Below are 18904 nucleotides of genomic sequence, written 5' to 3' on the forward strand. Positions count from 1 at the left end.
TTCACGCGCTTTGTTTTTGTTGCAGTTCTACGATAAGGCGGAGGCCCGGAAATACTCCCAGAAGTAAGGGCGCTTCCCCTGTATGTTTGCTCCCTTGCTGTGGTGCACATGGCCAGTCCCTAGTGGAGGTGGTGAGGATGGGTCTTGTCCCATCTCTGTGCTGATGTCCAGAGCATCTGGAGTGCCGTTTGCCGTGTGTCCCAAAAAGTGTCAGTGTGCACCAAGAAATGCAATCTGAACTAAATTGCATGGTGAAAAATCTCAAGCAGGTCTGTGGTGCAGCTGCTCTGCTGACGTTAATGGGTGTGAAGCTGTCTCCTGTGCAGTAGTAAAGCCAAACTTTGCACCCTCGATAATCTGTATGTTATTCCCTGATAACCAGAAACTTCTATGCTCAAACTCTGTTCACTATTTTTTTTTTTAACATCATCTTAATAAAATTTTTAAATCTGCTCCCAGCAAGCGTTCTCCATTTGTACTGCGCAGCTATCCCCATAGTGAGCATGAAATCTGCCGCAGTGCTCTTAGCTATTAACTCCTGAGGAATGGTAGAGCAGGCAAAGTTGAGTGCCTGACTTCAGTCTTAGTAATTATGTGGAGAGCTGTATTGACCAATGGTACTAAAGAGCAGGTGGTTGAAAAAAGCCTAAGCCAGTTTATGCAGGGCCCATGGGCCCCCAAAGGAATGCAGAAATTTCCACCACAAGCCCGGTTCCCATCTTAGGCCTTTCCTTGTGCTTCCAAATACTACATTGTCTTCATGAATAACTAAGGTCTGAGCCAGAAGTTACCTTGGCTGTGACTTTATTCTGGGTAGCAGAAGCCACTTAGATATTTCATTACTGTTTTCATGTGAACAAGGAGTAATGGTCTCAAGTTGCAGTGGGGGAGGTCTAGGTTGGATATTAGGAAAAACTTTTTCACTAGGAGGGTGGTGAAGCACTGAAATGGGTTACCTAGGGAGGTGGTGGAATCTCCTTCCTTAGAGGTTTTTAAGGCCAGGCTTGACAAAGCCCTGGCTGGAATGATTTAGTTGGGGATCGGTCCTGCTTTGAGCAGGGGGTTGGACTAGATGACCTCCTGAGGTTCCTTCCAACCCTGAGATTCTATGATTCTAAGGAGGATTCTTTCTCCTCAGCTCTCGAATGATTGAGATCCAGTCACAGATGTCAGAGCGGGCTGTGGAGCTTTTGGGCTTGCCAGAAGATCAGCCATGTTTCCTTCTGGATGTTGGGTAAGACCCTGCATATGAGCCATGTAGAACTGTAAGGATGCTGCTTTCCTCCTCCCGCCTTACCTCACTGGCAGCTGTGCATATCTCTCTATCAGTGTTATAGAGGGCGAACAATTTATGAGTTTACCCTTTATACAGGGTAAAATGGATTTATTTGGTTTTTAGACCCCCTTTAAGTTGCTTTCAGTTAAGCCTACAGCTGTTAGGGGACGTGGTTCAGACCCTGGGTCTGGGTTTGCAGCAGGCTAGCGGGTCTGGCTCAAACCAGGCAGGGCACTGAAGTCCTAAGCTGCCAGGGCAGGAAAGCAGGGGCAGAAGTAGTCTTGGCACATCAGGTGGCAGCTTCCAGGGGGTTTCTGTGATGCAACCTGTCACAGTCAGTAAAAGGGCTGGATATTGGGATTGATCTGTATTTCTAAGACCTGTTCTTTTGCTTTTAGCTGTGGCTCTGGTTTGAGTGGAGATTACATCTCTGAAGAGGGACATCACTGGGTTGGGATGGACATCAGTTCTGCCATGCTGGGTAAGCAGATTCTCTTCCACGGCATGCCCTAGTGGGCAGACAATACGTATGTGCAGTGGGAGGGATAGAAATGTATAAAATGCAGCCCTGGGTACTGATCTGAAGATTTGTCGCCATCTGCCTGACTTGTCTTTTGTGCTGTGCAGATGTTGCTATGGAGAGAGAGGTGGAAGGAGACCTCATCCTTGCAGACATGGGGCAGGGGATTCCCTTCAGGCCAGGCATGTTTGATGGCTGTGTCAGGTAAGACATTGCTCTTTGCTTTCTTCTCTTAGTTCTCAGAGCTCTGCCTAGCAGGAAGACACAACATAAGCCTGGCCCTGTTAGCTGGCCTTACCACAGCTTGCACACCATAGCAGGTTGTTGAAATTTGGACAGGCTTTGAATTAGGGATGCTTCTTCCCGTATTTGGGAGCAGCTGCTGGAAAATTACCTTTGACTCTCATAATACTGGACTGTGAAAACAGGGAATGGCTTATCCAAAAATCGAGGAATGGCTGAGAGTCACTGATAACTAAGGCTAGCAGAAGGTGCTGACTACCTGTGCTGAGCATGGCATAAGAAACTAGATCATGGGCATGGTGCTCATTTGGGGAGGGATGGGAAGGGTCAGAACCCCTGAGCCACAGAGGGGCTCCCACTGACACTAACGGGTGGTTTGCCCAAGTATATAACCTGTTCGCTAGTTAATGCTGCTGTTATATTCAGCATGTCACAGATCCATAGGATCTGTGCTGTGCCCCAGCTTTTAAACCCCTTTGGTGTGCCAGATCCCCAAAGGGCCCCAATCTTTCTTCAGCGCAGGCCTGCAGCCTCACCGCCTCTGATGTGCCCCTGGGTCCAGCACTTGTGATTCACACCATAGTGAGTCCGACTGCGCTAGACTTCTGGTCACACTTTTACACTGGTCAGGGACTACTGCACCTCAGCAGGTATTTGCAGTGACACCAGGCAGCATTTTCAAAGCAGAATAGGGTTTATTAGTCATCTGGAACGCATCGTCGGGAGTCCTTAGGTTAGCACAGAGAAATCAAGGTTAAGATATAGTGCATCTGGTCAGGCCAGAGCAATCCGCCAGCCAAGCTGCTCCAGATTCCATTTTAGGCTCTCGGTCCCTTTGCCCCTCCACAGGGAAAGCAGCCCAGCCTCTCCCAAAAGCTACTCTTTATTCCCTGCCTGGTACCTCTTAGTCCCTTGTTCTGGAGCTGGCCTCTGTTCAGCTTCCCTGCTGAGAGGTGGGGGGGAAAACTTCCTCTTGATGGTTGTTTGCTAGGTGTGAATTGTCTGGTCACTGGGGCTTCCCATTGCCTCTTTGGGGTCAGCTCCCAGACTTCTGCACTGGGCAGCACAGCATGGGGAGGAGGTGACCAGCCCTCTGTGGAGAAAGAAGTGGTTCAGGACTATTTAGAAAAGTTGGATGAGTGCAAGTCTATGGGGCCGGATGTACTGTATCTGAGGGTGCTAAAGGAGTTGGCGGATGTGATTGCAGAGCCATTGGCCATTATCTTTGAAAACTCATGGCGATCGGGGGAGGTCCCGGATGACTGGAAAAAGGCTAATGTAGTGTCCATCTTTAAAAAGGGGAGGAAGGAGGATCCGGGGAACTACAGGCCAGTCAGCCTCACCTCAGTCCCTGGAAAAATCATGGAGCAGGTCCTCAAGGAATCAATTCTGAAGCACTTTCAGGAGACGAAAGTGATCAGGAGCAGTCAGCATGGATTCACCAAGGGCAAGTCATGCTTGACTAAATTAATTGCCTTCTATGAGGAGATAACTGGCTCTGTGGATGAGGGGAAAGCAGTGGACGTGTTATTCCTTGACTTTAGCAAAGCTTTTGATATGGTCTCCCACAGTATTCTTGCCAGCAAGTTAAAGAAGTATGGGCTGGATGGACTATAAGGTGGCTAGAAAGCTGGCTAGATCATCGGGCTCAATGGGTAGTGATCAATGGCTCCATGTCTAGTTGGCAGCCAATATCAAGCGGAGTGCCCCAAGGGTCGGTCCTGGGGCTGGTTTTGTTCAATATCTTCATTAATGATCTGGAGGATGGCGTGGACTGCACCCTCAGAAAATTTGCAGATGACACTAAACTGGGAGGAGTGGTAGATACGCTGGAGAGTAGGAATAGGATACAGAGGGACCTAGACAAATTAGAGGATTGGGCCAAAAGAAATCTGATGAGGTTCAACAAGGACAAGTGCAGAGTCCTGCACTTAGGACGAAAGAATCCCATTCGCTGTTACAGACTAGGGACCGAATGGCTAGGCAGCAGATCTGCAGAAAAGGACATAGGGGTTACAGTGGACAAGAAGCTGGATATGAGTTGACAGTGTGCCCTTGTTGCCAAGAAGGCTAACGGCATTTTGGGCTGTATAAGTTGGTGCATTGCCAGCCGATCGAGGGACGTGATCATTCCCCTCTATTCGACATTGGTGAGGCCTCATCTGGAGTACTGTGTCCAGTTTTGGGCCCCACACTACAAGAAGGATGTGGAAAAATTGGAAAGAGTCCAGCAGAGGGCAACAAAAATGATCAGGGGGCTGGAGCACATGACTTATGAGAAGAGGCTGAGGGAACTGGGATTGTTTAGTCTGCAGAAAGAAGGGGGGGGGGAATTTGATAGCTGCTTTCAACTACCTCAAAGGGGGTTCCAAAGAGAATGGATCTATTCTAGACTGTTCTCAGTGGTAGCAGATGACAGAACAAGGAGTAATGGTCTCAAGTTGCAGTGGGGGAGGTTTAGGTTGGATAACAGGAAAAAAATTTTTCACTAGGAGGGTGGTGAAGCACTGGAATGGGTTACCTAGGGAGGTGGTGGAAGCTCCTTCCTTCGAGGTTTTTAAGGTCAGGCGTGACAAAGCCCTGGCCGGGATGATTTAGTTGGGGATTGGTCCTGCTTTGGGCAGGGCGTTGGACTAGATGACCTCCTGAGGTCCCTTCCAACCCTGATATTCTATGATTCTCAATTGGTATGGGTTGGTTTCAGCAGGTTCCAGCCAGTTCCTTAAAATTCATTGTGCCCAGGCAGCGAGATGACACCCCCCACCCACCCATCCCATGTCTCCTGCTGCCCCAAGAGCAGACTTAGCCTTTTAGCCCCCGCTGAATAGCAGTGGAAGGTACGGGAGGAAACTGAGGCACAGATAAGATCCATAATACTACAGGAAATTCCTACTTCCTCACACAGCATCACCCACAATTATGGACTCTGGTTATTGTCGAATGCCCTTGAGGTGTCATTGCTGGGGTCCAGAGTGACCCCCACCATTTCTATAAATCTCTCTCTCAGCACTCCTGTCTTCAATGGTCTACGGTTGCACTACATCCACTCAAATCTGGCAGGTTTTGTAACCATAAGGACTAGAAACTCTGAATGAAAGCTTGCATTCTGCAGAATCTAGATCTGACAGATAAGTACACCAAGTGACTTGCAAATCAAATATGTGACTTCCTGAGCTAGACAGCATCTCTTTAGAATGGGGTTATACAACACCTTTGCTCCTGAAAAGTAGGAGGCAATGCACTGATGAAGCAAATGCAGTAGTTGTCTTGGGCCCAACAGTTCGTCACATGCTATCTTGGACTATAGAATAGGTATGAGGGGCACTGGTAGAAGGAGGATGTTAGGGGACTTGAGTCTTTGTTAAAGAATGTGGCTTTGGTTGCTCACATGGGAGGCTTGGTGGCTCAGTGTCACTTAGGTCACGCATTCTCTTTCAGTATTTCTGCAGTGCAATGGCTCTGTAATGCTGATAAGAAGACACACAGTCCCCCAAAACGCCTGTATCGATTCTTCTCAACCCTTTATTCTGCCTTGGTAAGTGGTGAGTGACAGATATGGCCATTTCCTGCAATGTCCTTGAAAAACCTTATTGTAATTAGTGTATTGTGGGTGGGATTGTATGTAACCTTGTATTGTTTTAATATGTTTTCTCTGCAATGTCAGAATAAATGTGCTTGCTTAGAAAGAGCTGCGTGGTAACTTGTAACTCCTGGTAAATACGCTGTTCAGAGCCTTTGGAGCGAAAGTAAAGCGCAGACGCTGGTCTGTTTAGGCATCTGGCTTGCTGGGAATATCACAGTGTAGGCCAGAGGTCAGCAACCTTTCAGAAGTGGGGTGCCGAGTCTTCATTTATTCACTCTAATTTAAGGTTTTGCGTGCCAGTAATACATTTTAACATTTTTAGAAGGTCTCTTTCTCTAAATCTATAATATATAATAAACTATTGTTGTATGTAAAGTAAATAAGGTTTTTAAAATGTTTAAGAAGCTTCATTTAAAATTAAATTAAAATGCAGAGCCCCCCGGACCGGTGGCCAGGACCCGGGCAGTGTGAGTGCCACTGAAAATCAGCTCGCGTGCCGCCTTTGGCACGCGTGCCATAGGTTGCCTACCCCTGGTGTAGGCAGTGAACTGTGCAGCTTGGAAAAACCCGGCTGAGGGAGAGAGACGGGGGTCTCTGCCCAAGAGAGCTAGAAGCTTTTGGGTGCCCTTGATGGATCTCGGGGGAAACAGGTGCAGTTACCCTGGAACTGTGAGTTTTCTTAACCCTTTATTCTGTTTTGGTAAGTGGTGCCTTCTCAGCCAGCCAGCCGCCCCTTCCTTCTCCCAGAATGTCAAGGGAAAGAATGTCCTCTTTCAGGTGATGTTCCCCAGCAGGCTATTCTGGCTGTAGTGGGTAGTAATGTCCATGCACCATTAGCAAGAACTCCCAGTTCTGATTATGCCATGTTGGGCTGGGAGACTGTGTGCCGGGAGGGAAAGCCTGGTCTGGAACAGGGGTTTATAATCACTTTTGTTTCCTGTAGGCCCGAGGATCCCGAGCCATCCTGCAGTTGTACCCTGAAAACTCAGAACAGGTGACTTTGGCTGACGGGGAGAGGGGATGCAGGGAGGGATGAGGCAGAGAAGCCCTGCTCAAAACTTGGCTGTTTTTCCAGGGGGTGTTGGGAGCTGAGGTGGGTGTGTGAAGATGGGCTGCTTTAAGGGCCCAACAGAACAGGGTTGAGCATTTGGATTGCAAGATTTCCCAGAGGTCTGTTCACTGGTACTGGTGAAGAGCCGGGGCCTCGAGGAGCCATGGGCAGGCAGGTGATGGCCGAACAGTTCCTGACAGCATGTTCTCTCTCTCTCTGCCAGCTGGAGCTCATCACTGCGCAGGCCATGAAGGCAGGGTTCACGGGAGGAATGGTGGTGGATTATCCCAACAGCGCCAAAGCCAAGAAGTGAGTTGTTTCCTGCTGGGCTGAGGCCACTGAGTGTGACCTGTGCTGTGATGAGCCTTGTAGTGTATTACTTTACTGGACTCTCTGACATGGCTGTGTGTATCCCCCGTATGGAAATACTGCCCCATGACAGAGGCAGGAGTTCCTGTTACAGACCCTGGTACTGATCTGTGAAGGACACTTGGCCTCAAGTCGGCTTCTGGAAGCTGTGTGGGAAGCTCTTGACTAGGCCTCTGGATGTTCAGAGTCCCAGACTCCCAACCTGAGGCCCGGGAATCTCATCTCCTCTCTCTCACTCTTTCAGGTTCTTCCTCTGTCTCTTTGTTGGGACGGCTGGTGCGTTACCAAAGGTAATGAGCTGTGGCTCAGAGACGATGGCGCAGCTGGCAAAGTGGGTGGGAGCAGGGGGCGGAGTGCTCAGGGTCTCCTGCTGAGGGATGCTCTTTTGGTGGGTGTGGTTGCTAGGTAACCTGAACAGAGGGAGCCTGGCCAGAGGCTCCAGCAGGCTGTGTGACATCGTCCCGCCAGGGGGCCGACCTGGGCTTCAGAATCAAACCTTTGGAAAAGGGATCTGCACAGAGGGGCTGATTGCCATCCCTGATTGTGCAGCTCCAGTGGCCTTTGTGCCTGAAGTCTGATGTGGCCCCCCATCGTGCACTGGTCCCTTCCCAGAAGCACTATGGGAGAGGGGCCTAACCCTGTGTCCTTAGTACCAGGATTGCCTTGCTCACTTGCCTAACCTTGGCTCATCCTGTCCCAGACCTTCCATTGAGCCAGCTCGGGGCTGGCCTGGTTTTGCCTCAAGCACTGGAAGGTCAGTTTGCTCCTTCCCTACGGCGCAGCCTGTCCCTGAGACTTGCTGAGTCGGGCCTCGTTCCAGTCCTCGCTCTTGCAGAGCCCCCCTTCTGCCCGGGAGTGGCGGCTGGTGCTGCGCTTTGTGGCACTGAGGCCCATCGCTTTGTGCTTCCAGGCCCTTGGTGCTGAGTGCGCTGATGGAGAGGAGTCCCAGCAGGCCAAGTTCACCAATGAAAGGTACCATGTTCACCAAGGTCCTCCCCAGGAGAGAGACCGCCTCTGGGGGCCTGGCTAGTGGGGATGGGGGTGTCACTGACGCTGGCCTGTGGAGTCAGGGAGCTGGAGGGCCAGGACCCTGCGGTGGGAGGGCTCTAGCTCTGGGTGCTCAGTTTCAGGATTGCCTTGGCCTGGGGAGGGAGGGATAGCTCAGTGGTTTGAGCATTGATCTGCTAAACCCAGGGTTGTGAGTTCAGTCCTTGAGGGGGCCACTTAGGGATCTGGGGGAAAATCAGTACTTGGTCCTGCTAGTGAAGGCAGGGGGCTGGACTCAATGACCTTTCAGGGTCCCTTCCAGTTCTATGAGATAGGTATACCCAGCCATTTCCAGTCAGCCAGCTCAGGGCTGGCATGGTTTAGGCCACTGTGGAGTAGCAGAAGATTTAGCTACTTTATGGCATATAAGATGGCCCGAAGGGGTCTGTTCTGCTTGTTTATACCTTAGATCATCCAGCCTGATCTTGGCTGGGAGAACTCTGGGGTGGGGCTGAGTCATGAGCGTTTGGGCATGAAGTGGAGTGGGGCTGTTGGATTTTTAAGATGTCCTTTCTCCCCAGTGTTCTTGGAGTTCAGTGCGTGGTAACTGTTCAGGCCGGCCGGCCCAGGGCTTGTCTGCATGGGGACATTCACTGGCATAAGAATGTCCACATGGGCAGTCATACTGGTATAATTGTGCCAGTAAGTTACCCTGTGTAGCCCTAAATTCCCTTCCTTCTCAGCTGTTTGGCCGTGTCTCTTGTGATGCTGGGCTTTCTGGGTATGGTGCATTTCTCTGCTGTTGGCATGTCTCCTCCCTAGGTGGTGGTGCAGGGCAAAGCTCCCCTTGCAGCCAGTAGGAGAGACTGAGAGCACCAGCCAGAGGATAGTCGTCGTGGTTGCCAGGAGCTGTTGGTTGCCATGTTTTCCTGCCTCTGACACTGTTCCACTCCTTAACAGTACCCAGCGTATGGCTCCTAATTACCGAGGCAGCGTCCTGGCAACTTGCTTAAAAAAGACCAGAATGCAGTTGCCTTCCTCTGTAATCAGGGGTTATGTCCCATGGAGACCCCTGGTTCCCAATTGGCTGTCAGACTAGAGTCTGATAATGCCCTGCATGCTGGGATGCGCAGTCCCCACCCAGGTGCATTCCTCTCTAAGCTGAGGTGACGGCTGACTGCTTTTTTGTGGAGTATTCTACCCCCCTGTGGTGCTGATGCCCTGCCTGTCTGTGCTCCCGCAGAGCACATGGGGAAAGCACTCAGCCCTGCCCCGCTGCTGGAGGCATGGGTTGCCTTGACTGAGGCCTTGTCACCATTTTCCTTGCCTGCATCTGCATCCTGCTTCGGCCAGTGCTGCTTGCCCATGCCGCTTCTCGCTGCCGTAGCTTCCAGCCTTCCCCGCACCTGGCCTGTCATTGTCCTGGCTGGCCTGAGAGGGGCTGGGGATAACTGGCCAGTGCTCACTGCCCTGACACATGGGAACAAGAGCTGTCCTGTTCTAGGAACTGAATCCCAGAGCCCTCCAGAGGCAGCGGAGTGACTGATCCTCCTTGCGTGGACCCCCATCAGCGCCATCATTTCTGTTTCTCTGTAGAACACGGTTCAGAAATGCCAAAGGCAAGTCTGTAAAGAAAAGCCGGGACTGGGTCTTGGAGAAGAAGGAACGCAGACGGCGGCAGGGCAAGTACGTACCATGGTGCCTCCCTTTGCCCGGGTTCCCATGGGTGGGAGGGAGCGAGTAGCGGGCATTGTACGGGCTGTAACCCGGCCGCCTCTATCTCCCATGCAGACAGTGGCTACCACCATTGTTTCAGGGCATGGTAACAAGGACATCAGCAATTCAGTTTCACTGTAGCCATTACCTGCCTTTGGGCAGCATGGCCACAGCCCTTTTGTCCTGGTGCAAGCCTGTTCTAATGCTTCTGCTGACCCCTCTCCTGGTGGAGGCTCTGGCCCTTCCAGCTCTGTGGCCTGATTCGCTTATAGCCCACATCCCTCCCTACAGCGTGATCTGTTCTGTGCTCTGCAGGGAAGTGAGGGCGGATACGAGATACACTGGCCGAAAGCGGCGGCCTCGCTTCTGACTACCCCGCATAGTCCAGCTCGGTGGTCGCCATGCAACAGCCCCTGTGGAACTTCCCTGGATGGACCCCCTGGTCTGAAAGCTGCTTGTATGGAGCGGGTCTGTTTGTGGCCCTTGCAACGGGAGGCTGGGCCATCTCTGCTGCTGTCCAGGATCCCATTTGATGCTTCTGGTCGTATTTAATGGGATGATGCCGGTCAGGAACAGACTCACTGCATCTATTTTTATGTGCTGGGTGCTGACATTGAGCCAGCCACTTGTAGACCCCCTTTCTTTAGCCATCTGTTATGAGAGCCAAATGGAGGGGGGTCAGAAACGCTGGTGGGCAGCCTGCCCCAGTACTGGGTGCAAAGTGCCCTGGGTGATGGGACCTTTCCTGCTGAGCTTCCAGCCTACTCAGTAAATAGGCCCTTGGTTCCGAGTACTGCAGAGCTGTCATCTTTCCAGGGGTGGTTCTGTACACAGCAAGGGCTAATGGACCTAGTGCTGGTCTCCGCTGCTCCTCCCTGGTTCACAGGAGTATTTGCACAGTGCTGTGCCCTCTGCTTGGCTGCTGCAGGTTACATACTCCGGTTGTGTGGCATATGCTCAGTGAGCACTGAGAAAACCCACCAGTGGACCAGAATAAGCACTTCTGCAGCACTCGGGTTGGCAGCTGGAGGTGGGGGGCTGCTGTATGCTGCCCACCCCACAGGAGCCCATTCCTCCTTTAGCTGAGGGCTTCAACGGGCCCTTGGAGGAACACTTCTGTTCCTGGCTGCAGCACGGCCAGGCCCAGCCAGCCAGTGGAGGTGCCCTCTGTTCGTCCCTCCCCTCAGCCGCAACAGAGTGAGGAGCCCACTTCTGGGTTTACGGCTACAAATGTTTATTCTACATAAAAATTCCACCAAATGGGAAGCTGTTTTGCACCCAAAGCTGGGGGCGACGAGCGAGCTGGGGGTGGGATGGGAGCTGGACGTAGACAGGAGACAACGTACAATGTTGTTCTAACCATGGGAACAGAGCAAGTCGGGTTCAAGATCCACATAGAAAACAAGGACACTTAGCTCACGGTACAGCGACGTTACAACCAAGGGGTTGCTCTGAACTCTTTCAAGTACATTAATTAAAAAACAAATCCCCAGTATGAGTGAAAGCTGCATGTACCCCCTCCCCTCCCTTGCTCCTGAAATACTGTGTCAAGCCCCTGGCGCTGGGAGGCCTAGGGGCACATAGGACAGATGCTTCTTGAGAAAAGATGTGTTTCCAAAGGAAAAGTAAAACATCTTCCCCACGCCCAAACCCAGCATGGCTAATTGCATCCCCTCGTGGGACAGGCCAGGGCTCCCCGAGGTGCAGGGATTGCACTATTGCACCAACCCACCTTCCCTCCCCTATCCCCTAGAGAATGCCCTTAGCTGTGCCTGCTGTAGGCTTCTCAGCCCCACTGGTTGGTGGTTATGTCAGCTCCTGACAGAGCAGCTGCTGGGAGGGGAGCCCTAGCTGGGCAGAAGCCCACTTGCTGTATTGCTGTGTCCCCAGTTTGTATTGCTGGTTTCCTCACTGTCCGTCTCCCCCCCCCCCCCCCCCCCCACGCATGCTCAGCTGTTCTGGCAGCAGGGTGGTGTGCTGAGTGCAGAGAGTCCCTGCAGCAGGGTCTAATGCAGCCCCTGCACCTGAGGATGGGAGGCAGGGCTGTCTGGCTCACCCCGGCCGGTGTTCTAGCCCTGCTACTAAAGGCTGCAAAGGTGCTGCGGAGCCTTCTGCCTCCGCAAGGGGTGTTTAGGAGGAAATAGCTGGTCAGCCTCCACAGCAGCTGCATTTTTTGAAGGGGCGACCACCAGTCCTTGCTCACCAAGAGCTGTCATGCTGGCAGCCCGTTATTGCTTGCCTACGGCAGGAGCCCTTCCCTGGCGGTCGCGTGGGCCAGGCTTTGCATGAGGCAGAGCAAAGCAGCATAGTATTAAATCTCTCTGCTAGGGGGGCAGATGCGTTGGTGCCTAGAATCCAGGCCCCAGCCTAGGCCAGGAGCAGCTGCCACTGGCTGAATGTGCCCAAAGGCAGCGTGTGTGACCATATGCAGCCCTTCTCCCCCAGCAGGGCTGCCAGGGCCAGGGGGAGGATGACACTTGACCCTGCCCATTTCTCAAGCTTGCTGTGACGTAGCTGCTAGCAGCTTAGGACTACACCAGGGTTAGGCCCAGAACCCATGTGGGACTCAAGCTGCGCAATGCCAGAGGCTGGTTACCTGGAGGGAGCCGAGCCCAGCCCAGCTGTTCTAGCGCGATCTTCGGCCTGCCCTGCCACGGCTGCAGGCACCAGCAGCAGCTTGGCCAAGCACCAGCCAAAACCAAACACATGCTGCTTTTCTCTCCCAGTGGCCCCCGGGCTGCTGGGGAAGGGGGCTGGAGTTTACGCCTCATGTGGCAGCAGCCAGATATACCCTGATACCCATGCTGTACCTGGCACCCTGGGAATTGCAGGTGCTTTGCAGGGCCTTCAGTACTGGTGGTGCAAGGTGGGGACACTCATTTAGGCCAACTCAGCAGGTTGGGGCCTATGGAGGGGGATGGGGACTAAATACTGCAGCACAGGTGTTATCACACCAAGGCGGAGGCTGGGTGGCCAGTGTCCCACTGTGCCCCAGCACATGGTGCCCAGCAGGCCTGGGTCAGCCCAGTCTCCATTCAGCCTGGTGGGATGCAGCTCAGCTGGATCTCCTGAAAGCCACCTGCCTACCTCAAATCTCGGCATCATGTGAGCCCTGCCTGCTAGGGCTGGTCACCCTCCAGGTACAGCCCCTCGGCTCCCCTCCCCAGGGTGCTAAGGGCCAGCCCCACCCAGCAGTGCTGGGGGTGGGGGTATGAGTCGCACCTGGTCACAGCCCCTGCGCTTGCCGCGTGCGGCACAACCCCTGACCCCACAGTCCCAGCAGCACACCACCCAGGCTGGACCCAGGCCAGCTACACAGCTGGGCGTGACACACACTGGCATGACAGAACCCACCTGTGCAGCCTTCCCCCTGGCCACCCCTGCCACTAGTCGCAGCGCAGCCTCAGGCAGTCACTGGGGATTTGGCTTTCAAGGGGTGTTATGCTAGTTCAATGGGGTGTGCTCCCTTTGCTCCCCTCTGCCCTTGGGGCCAGGAGGTGCCAGCATAGCCCCTGCCTGGCTGTCTCCCAGGGAGCAGGTGCTCTGGTGATGGCATTGCAGGACTGAAGCCAAACGTGGGCCGGGTGGGGCAGGGACGGACAGACCCTCAGAGCCCCACAGCTGCGGTGGTGACTCCGTTGCAGGTCAGGCCTTGATGCTGGATACTGACTGGTGTCTGTGGGGCCCGGCTCCCCTGGCTGCTCCCCCAGCCTGGGGACGGACCATCTGGCACTGGCATAGGCTGATCAACTCCAGTTAAAGCCCTCGCCTGCCACGCACAGGGCAAGCCCCTCTCCACACGCTGTGGGGATCCAGGCAGGGCCTTGGCACAGCCCCACCCCAGGCAGGCGAGCCCAGCTGGGCTCTTGCTCTCAGGTATCTCCGGGCACACAGAGCTGCAGGGCTGGGAAGGGTCAGAGGGCCAGGCTCTCGCTGGGGGCTCCCTCCAGCAGGTGTGCAGGCTGCCACCGCAGCCCTTGGGGCGGGGTGGGGGGATGTGGTGCCCTGAAGCCAGGGATGGCTTGGTGAAATGGTCCCTTGAGCACTCAGTGTTGACGAGCTGGGGGCGAGGTTGGGGCACCCCCTAGAGGAAGGCCAGGGGGCTGGCATGGCTCTTGCATTACAGCCGAGGTGAGGGGGGTGCCCCGGCTAGGGGAGGGACAGAGCCAGCCCTGCAACACTCTCCCTTAGGGAGCTGGAAGAGACAGAGCTTACAACACTGAACGGCAGCAGCCCACTGGCAGTTCAGGAGCCTGGCTGCTCCGTGGGGGCCTCAGCCTGGGGGCGGGGGCGACTGCCGGGCTCCCATGTGCAGCCTGCACCCTTCCCCAACTGGCCAGACACAGCAGGGTTGGGGGAACCAAGCGCGGTTGGGACACAGAGCCCAGGTCTGTCGCAGGGGAGGGGCGACGGGGGCCAGGCCTGGGCTCTGCGTGGCCCAGAGAGTGGGGCTCAGAGTGCCATGCCCAGCGGGGCGGGGGACAGGAAAGAGCAGCCAGGATTCCTCTCCGGGGCAGCACCAAGCAGTCGGTCACCTCTCCACCGCCATGTGCCAGCCTCAGAGGGCTGAATGCAGCCACAAGGCAGTGCAGGGCCCTGGTGCCCCTTACCGCAGTGGGTGTGGGGGCAGATGATGGGGGCTAGGGGCAGGGCCGAGAGCTGCCTGCAGGAGCCCCAGCACTGGAAGGGCTGCCCAGTGACCCACACCCAGGACAGCCTGAGCCTCTGCTCTGGCCTCATCCCCTTTCCTGGGTGGGTGGCACAGGCAAGTCAGCCGCTTCCTGCCCAGCCCCAGAGGTGGCTCCAGGCATGCAGTGGCCACCAAGCTCCTTGCCATCTGCCTGATTGGTGCTGCCCATCTCCCCAAGGCCAAGCGGGCATGGAGCAGCCCAGGGAGCGCTGATGCCGTGGGCCGATTCTAAAGGGGTGCAGCCCCCCAGGGAACCTGCACCAGCACTTGGGAAACATCAGCACAGGAGGGTCGTAGTGCTCGCCAGGGGGGCAGTGCAGCAGAGCACACGCCGTCCTACCCCGACAAACCCCCCCCCGGCCCCCATGGAACTGGGCCCAGCCAACCACACAGGAACGGCTGCAACATAGGCCCAGCCTTGCGGAAAACACCCTCCAGCAACAGCAGGGCAGCAGCAAAGGGAAATGAGCCCCCTGCAGCCAGCCAGAGGGGAGGGGAAGGGGCAGCACCAGGGACTGGGCCTTGCACCAAACAGCCAGAGAGGGGAGGTCAGGGCCAGCGGAGGTGGGCACTGCAGCGAGCAGGCAGGGGTGGGTGCAGTGGCAGGTATGGCCGGGGGAGGGAGCACTGTGGGGAACAGGCAGGGTGTGTGTGTCGCTTTGTCAGCAATGCTCTGGGGAGGGGGGCACTGTGGGAAGCAACGGGGTGGAAGCAGTGCCAGGTATGGCCGGGGAAGGGAGGCACTGTGGGGTGTGTGGCGCTTTGTCTGCAATGCTCCGGGGGTGGGGGGGGCCACTGCGGGAAGCAGCAGTGTGGGTGCAGTGCCACGTATGGCGGAGGGAGGCACTGCAGGGAGCCGCAGAGGGGTAGGTGCAGTGCCAGATGTGCCCTGGGGAGGAGGACACTGCTGGGAGCAGCGGGGGTGGGTGCAGTGTCAGATATGGCTGGAGGAGGGGGGCACTGCAGGGAGCAGCAGGGGGTAGATGCAGGCCAGGCGTACCCTAGGGAGGGGGGCACTGCAGGGAGCAGGCAGAGGGATGTGGCACTTTGTCAGTAATGCCCTGGCAGAGCAGATGCAGGAGCTATGACTGAACACCCACTGGCAGTGCCAGGCTACAAAGTTGGGTGGGGACTGGCTGGCTAGCACTCTGCTCTGTGGGGGGACACAGCACTGCCCCTTGCTCTCCCTCGCCCAGCGCCATTGGCATGCCCTGCTGTCCTGCACCTGGCACAGTGCTAGGAGACTCACTACGTGAGGGCAGCTTGCCTCCCTCCTCCCCCCACTGCGCCAGCTGGCTGCCTTGCTTTAGGCTCAGTGCCGCATGCGTGCTCTGCCCTCCATCGGGCCCAGCTCCCTCCATGTCCCAGCCCCCCACACTGGCCGCCTGCCCCCTCGCCACACAGACGCACCGCACCGTACACACAGTGTTACAAAACGATCATGCATTAGAAACTGAAATTCTGCTGGGAAGGCCCCTCCCTGGCGGCTGCAGGGCTTGGTCCCCCTTGGGCGCGGCTGGGCCCTGACAGCTCGGCAGCTCCATCGCATTGTCTACAGAGAAAGTTTCGCCTTGGCAAGGTCTATCCGAAAATGCCGCCGAAGGTGGAGGCAATAACGATGCCCAGGACCACGCAGCAGATAATGATCATGATCTTCTTCTGCTCAGGCCACCCCACAGCACCGACAAGGGAGAGAGGGGGAGAGGTTACAATCCAAACCCCAGCACCCAGGACGAGCCCCTTAACTGCCCAGTGCCCCCTGCAGGGCTGTGCCCACCTGAAACCCCGGCTCAGCCAGATACAGGATCCCCCAGCATCTCTGTCTCACCAGCTGGACTGAGCCTGTTCTGCAGCCCGGGGGCAGGGCTGAGACCCCCCCTCCGACCACGCAGCCACCGGGGGCAGAACTACTGCAAGTTCTCTCCTGCCTGGAGAGCACGTCAGTGCCAGGCCAACCGGGATCCCTGGGCCCTCCTGACCCAGCCAGGGGCTCCCTCAGTGCAAAGCCGGGCACACGGGGCGTCAGAGACATGCCTGCAGGGCAGCGCTGGGCTGGGCCCAGGCTGCAGAGCACCGGGGGTGGGCTCAGCCCATGTTCGCTTGGTAGCTCTCAGGAGGGCCTTGCTCGCCCCACTGCCTCGAAGCCAGAGGGCTGGAGGAGAGGGGGAATGCACCCTGTGGCCCCGAGGCTTGGACAGGCCTAGCCCCAGCCAGCCCATTCTGTCCCCCCCTCCCCTGTCCCCTCCAGCGTGGGAGTCATTCTCTGCTCATTAGGCTGCTGCGAACCTGGCCTCCGTCTGTGGCGTCTGTGGCTGCTCATGCCTGAGGGCTCAGGGCCAGGCGTGGTCACTGAGAGCCCAGTGCCATGAGGCCTGAACCGAGGTGCCCCGAGAGGGATGGACACATTGTCCAAGGGTCTAGAAACGCCCCCACAGCACCTTGCCAGGGCATCTCCGGGGTGTTCCTTGTGCTCACGCTTCCGGGCAGGAGGGGTCCTTGTGAGTCACCAAAGACCACCCCCCACATGGCACTAGAGAACCAGCCAGGCTCTGGAGCAGCAGCCTGTGGCCACCTGGACTAGCCACCGGATGCTCTGATGCCGTGTGACAAATCCCAGCTGGTCTGGGGCGAAGCCCACAGCCCGAAGCCCACAGCCCTGGCGGCAGTGGTACCGGAGGGCTGGGGTGTAACTGGGGCAGGGCAGCAGCCAGTTGCGCTATTTGTTCTGGCAATTGCAGACGGCGTGGGCCTGCCTGTTCGGGCTGCGAGTCCCGACTTCCCGCCAGCATAGACGACTCGTGCCTCTCCATATTGGGGGGGCACAATCTAAAAGGTGGGGGCACATGACCACCCCACGTGTCTCCTCTGCCCGCTGACCCCCTCTCCATCCCACGGTACCTGCAGGGGGGAGGGTCTGTCCTCTCCCTGCACCTTCCCCCCCCCCGCGCACATTTGGCCGCTCTCCCTGGCAGCCGAGCGGGGAGCAGGACGGAGCCGCTTCTGCCTAAGAGAGCCTCCCCACCCAGCTGCCACGTCCGCCACTCCACTCCTGGCCAGCTTCTCCCTGTTAGCTGCCACATCCCCCCCATCTCCACGCCCAGCAGGCTGCGCCCTGGGTGGGAACTGCCACGTCCCCCACCCATGCTGCGCTCTCTGGCCGGACCCCACATGCTCCTCTCCACATTGAGTCCCCGACCGGTCGGACAGGCCAGACCCAGGTCTGCTCCGGCCCATTCTGAAGGGAAGGAAATTGTCCCTCCCCAGGAGCTGGCATGGCACAGCTAGGCCTTCTCCAGAGCTGAGCCCTGCAGCCTGGCTCATTTCCTGGGCCCAGTCTAGTGTGCAGGCCCGGCCCTAACGCCTTCTCGCTCTGCCACCAGCTGGAGCCCTTCTCCGCTCTCAGCACTGCCCATGTCTTGGGATAACAATAACTGTCGCTGAGGTTATTGTCGCCCTGCTGGGGTCTGCTCTCCAGCCCACACCATCTGCTCCCCCGGCCTGCACGGGGGGGGGCTGCGCTCCCCAGCCCACATTCAGGCAGGCCCAGCCACATGGCAGCTGGAGCACCCTGTGCCAGATGATGGGGAGCAGGGCCCTAGGGACAAGGGGCTGATGGGTCGCTCCCCACAGCAGGAGCCCTGGCGTGTGCTATCCAGCAGTGGGCAGCACATCCCTAGCCCCTGGGGCACAGCAGAGAGGGGCTGCAGGCCCAGGACCGCACACGCTACTCACCCGCCTGGCTTTGCTCTGGTACTTAACAGCCTTTTTGGTGTCAGACACAGCCCGCTCCACGTAGTCCACAGAGTGCTCAACGTTGTACTCAATGCGGTCAATCATCTCGCCCTGCGCAGCACGGGAGACAGACAGACAGCCAAGCCAGAGACCACACAGAGGCAGAGAAGGACAGCGAGGACACACAGACAGACAGACATTAATTCCAGTCACCTGTCCCCCACCTGCTCCCCTTACTTGCCTGCTCTCATCCTGCACCATCTGCAGCGCACGCCAGGGTCCTTCCCAGCACTTTACACTCTACAGTGCGAATGCAAGGGCTTCCCACTCCACCATGGTCACTGCTCCCCCTGCACAGGAAAGAGAGAGCGAGTGTGTGTGAGTCTCTCGACATGCCGCCTGCTGAGCCCTGCCCTGCACTCGGGGGCCTGGAGCCGGGCTGGGGGGAGAAGAACTTCAGTGCCCAGGCCGTTTGGGAGTCCCCAGACCCAGCTGCTGCGTGGAGATGTCTGCACTGCAGCTGCTGGGTTCCTTGGACCCCCAGCTCCTTGCCCCACTGGACACTCCAGCTCCCCACAGTGGCCAGGCAGCTGCAGAACCCTACGGTGGCCAGTCCACAGGATGGGCTGTCCAGGTGGTTTGTTGTGCTCTGAGGCAGTCCCTTGGCAGACAAGTGGCCATGCTGTGCTCAGCGGGGCAGGCAGATACGCCTCAACCCAGACGGGTGGGCTGGAGGG

The 18904-nt window shown here is 56.5% G+C and overlaps 2 protein-coding genes across 5 annotated transcripts in view; one reads left to right on the forward strand and one right to left on the reverse strand.

Moving 5' to 3' along the window:
* Positions 1 to 10535, forward strand: part of BUD23 (BUD23 rRNA methyltransferase and ribosome maturation factor) — a 10830-nt gene extending 295 nt beyond the window's left edge. Inside the window, exons 2-12 of one of the 2 annotated variants that reach the window (XM_024209336.3) lie at positions 26 to 63; positions 1139 to 1234; positions 1675 to 1757; positions 1904 to 2000; positions 5478 to 5574; positions 6566 to 6616; positions 6897 to 6982; positions 7287 to 7332; positions 7953 to 8014; positions 9626 to 9715; positions 10061 to 10535. In XM_024209336.3, the coding sequence (XP_024065104.1) occupies positions 26 to 63; positions 1139 to 1234; positions 1675 to 1757; positions 1904 to 2000; positions 5478 to 5574; positions 6566 to 6616; positions 6897 to 6982; positions 7287 to 7332; positions 7953 to 8014; positions 9626 to 9715; positions 10061 to 10115 (801 nt within the window). In that variant the 3' untranslated portion in view covers positions 10116 to 10535. The other variant, XM_024209338.2, reaches the window with a different exon arrangement.
* Positions 10536 to 15858: 5323 nt separating this feature from the next.
* Positions 15859 to 18904, reverse strand: part of STX1A (syntaxin 1A) — a 254155-nt gene continuing 251109 nt past the window's right edge. For 2 of the 3 annotated variants that reach the window (XR_003370167.2, XR_003370168.2), the window contains 2 exons: positions 18168 to 18517; positions 15859 to 16094 (listed from right to left, as the gene is read on the reverse strand). Coding sequence is in view for 1 of the 3 variants with exons in the window: in XM_026659288.1 (XP_026515073.1) it covers positions 16017 to 16094; positions 18168 to 18278 (189 nt within the window). In the remaining 2 variants the exon portion in view is untranslated. The remainder of the gene's footprint in view (positions 16095 to 18167; positions 18518 to 18904) is intronic. The other variant, XM_026659288.1, reaches the window with a different exon arrangement.

Source organism: Terrapene carolina, unplaced genomic scaffold (assembly GCF_002925995.2).
Source record: "Terrapene carolina triunguis isolate 2854851 unplaced genomic scaffold, T_m_triunguis-2.0 Scaffold620, whole genome shotgun sequence".
NCBI lineage: Eukaryota > Metazoa > Chordata > Testudines > Emydidae > Terrapene > Terrapene triunguis.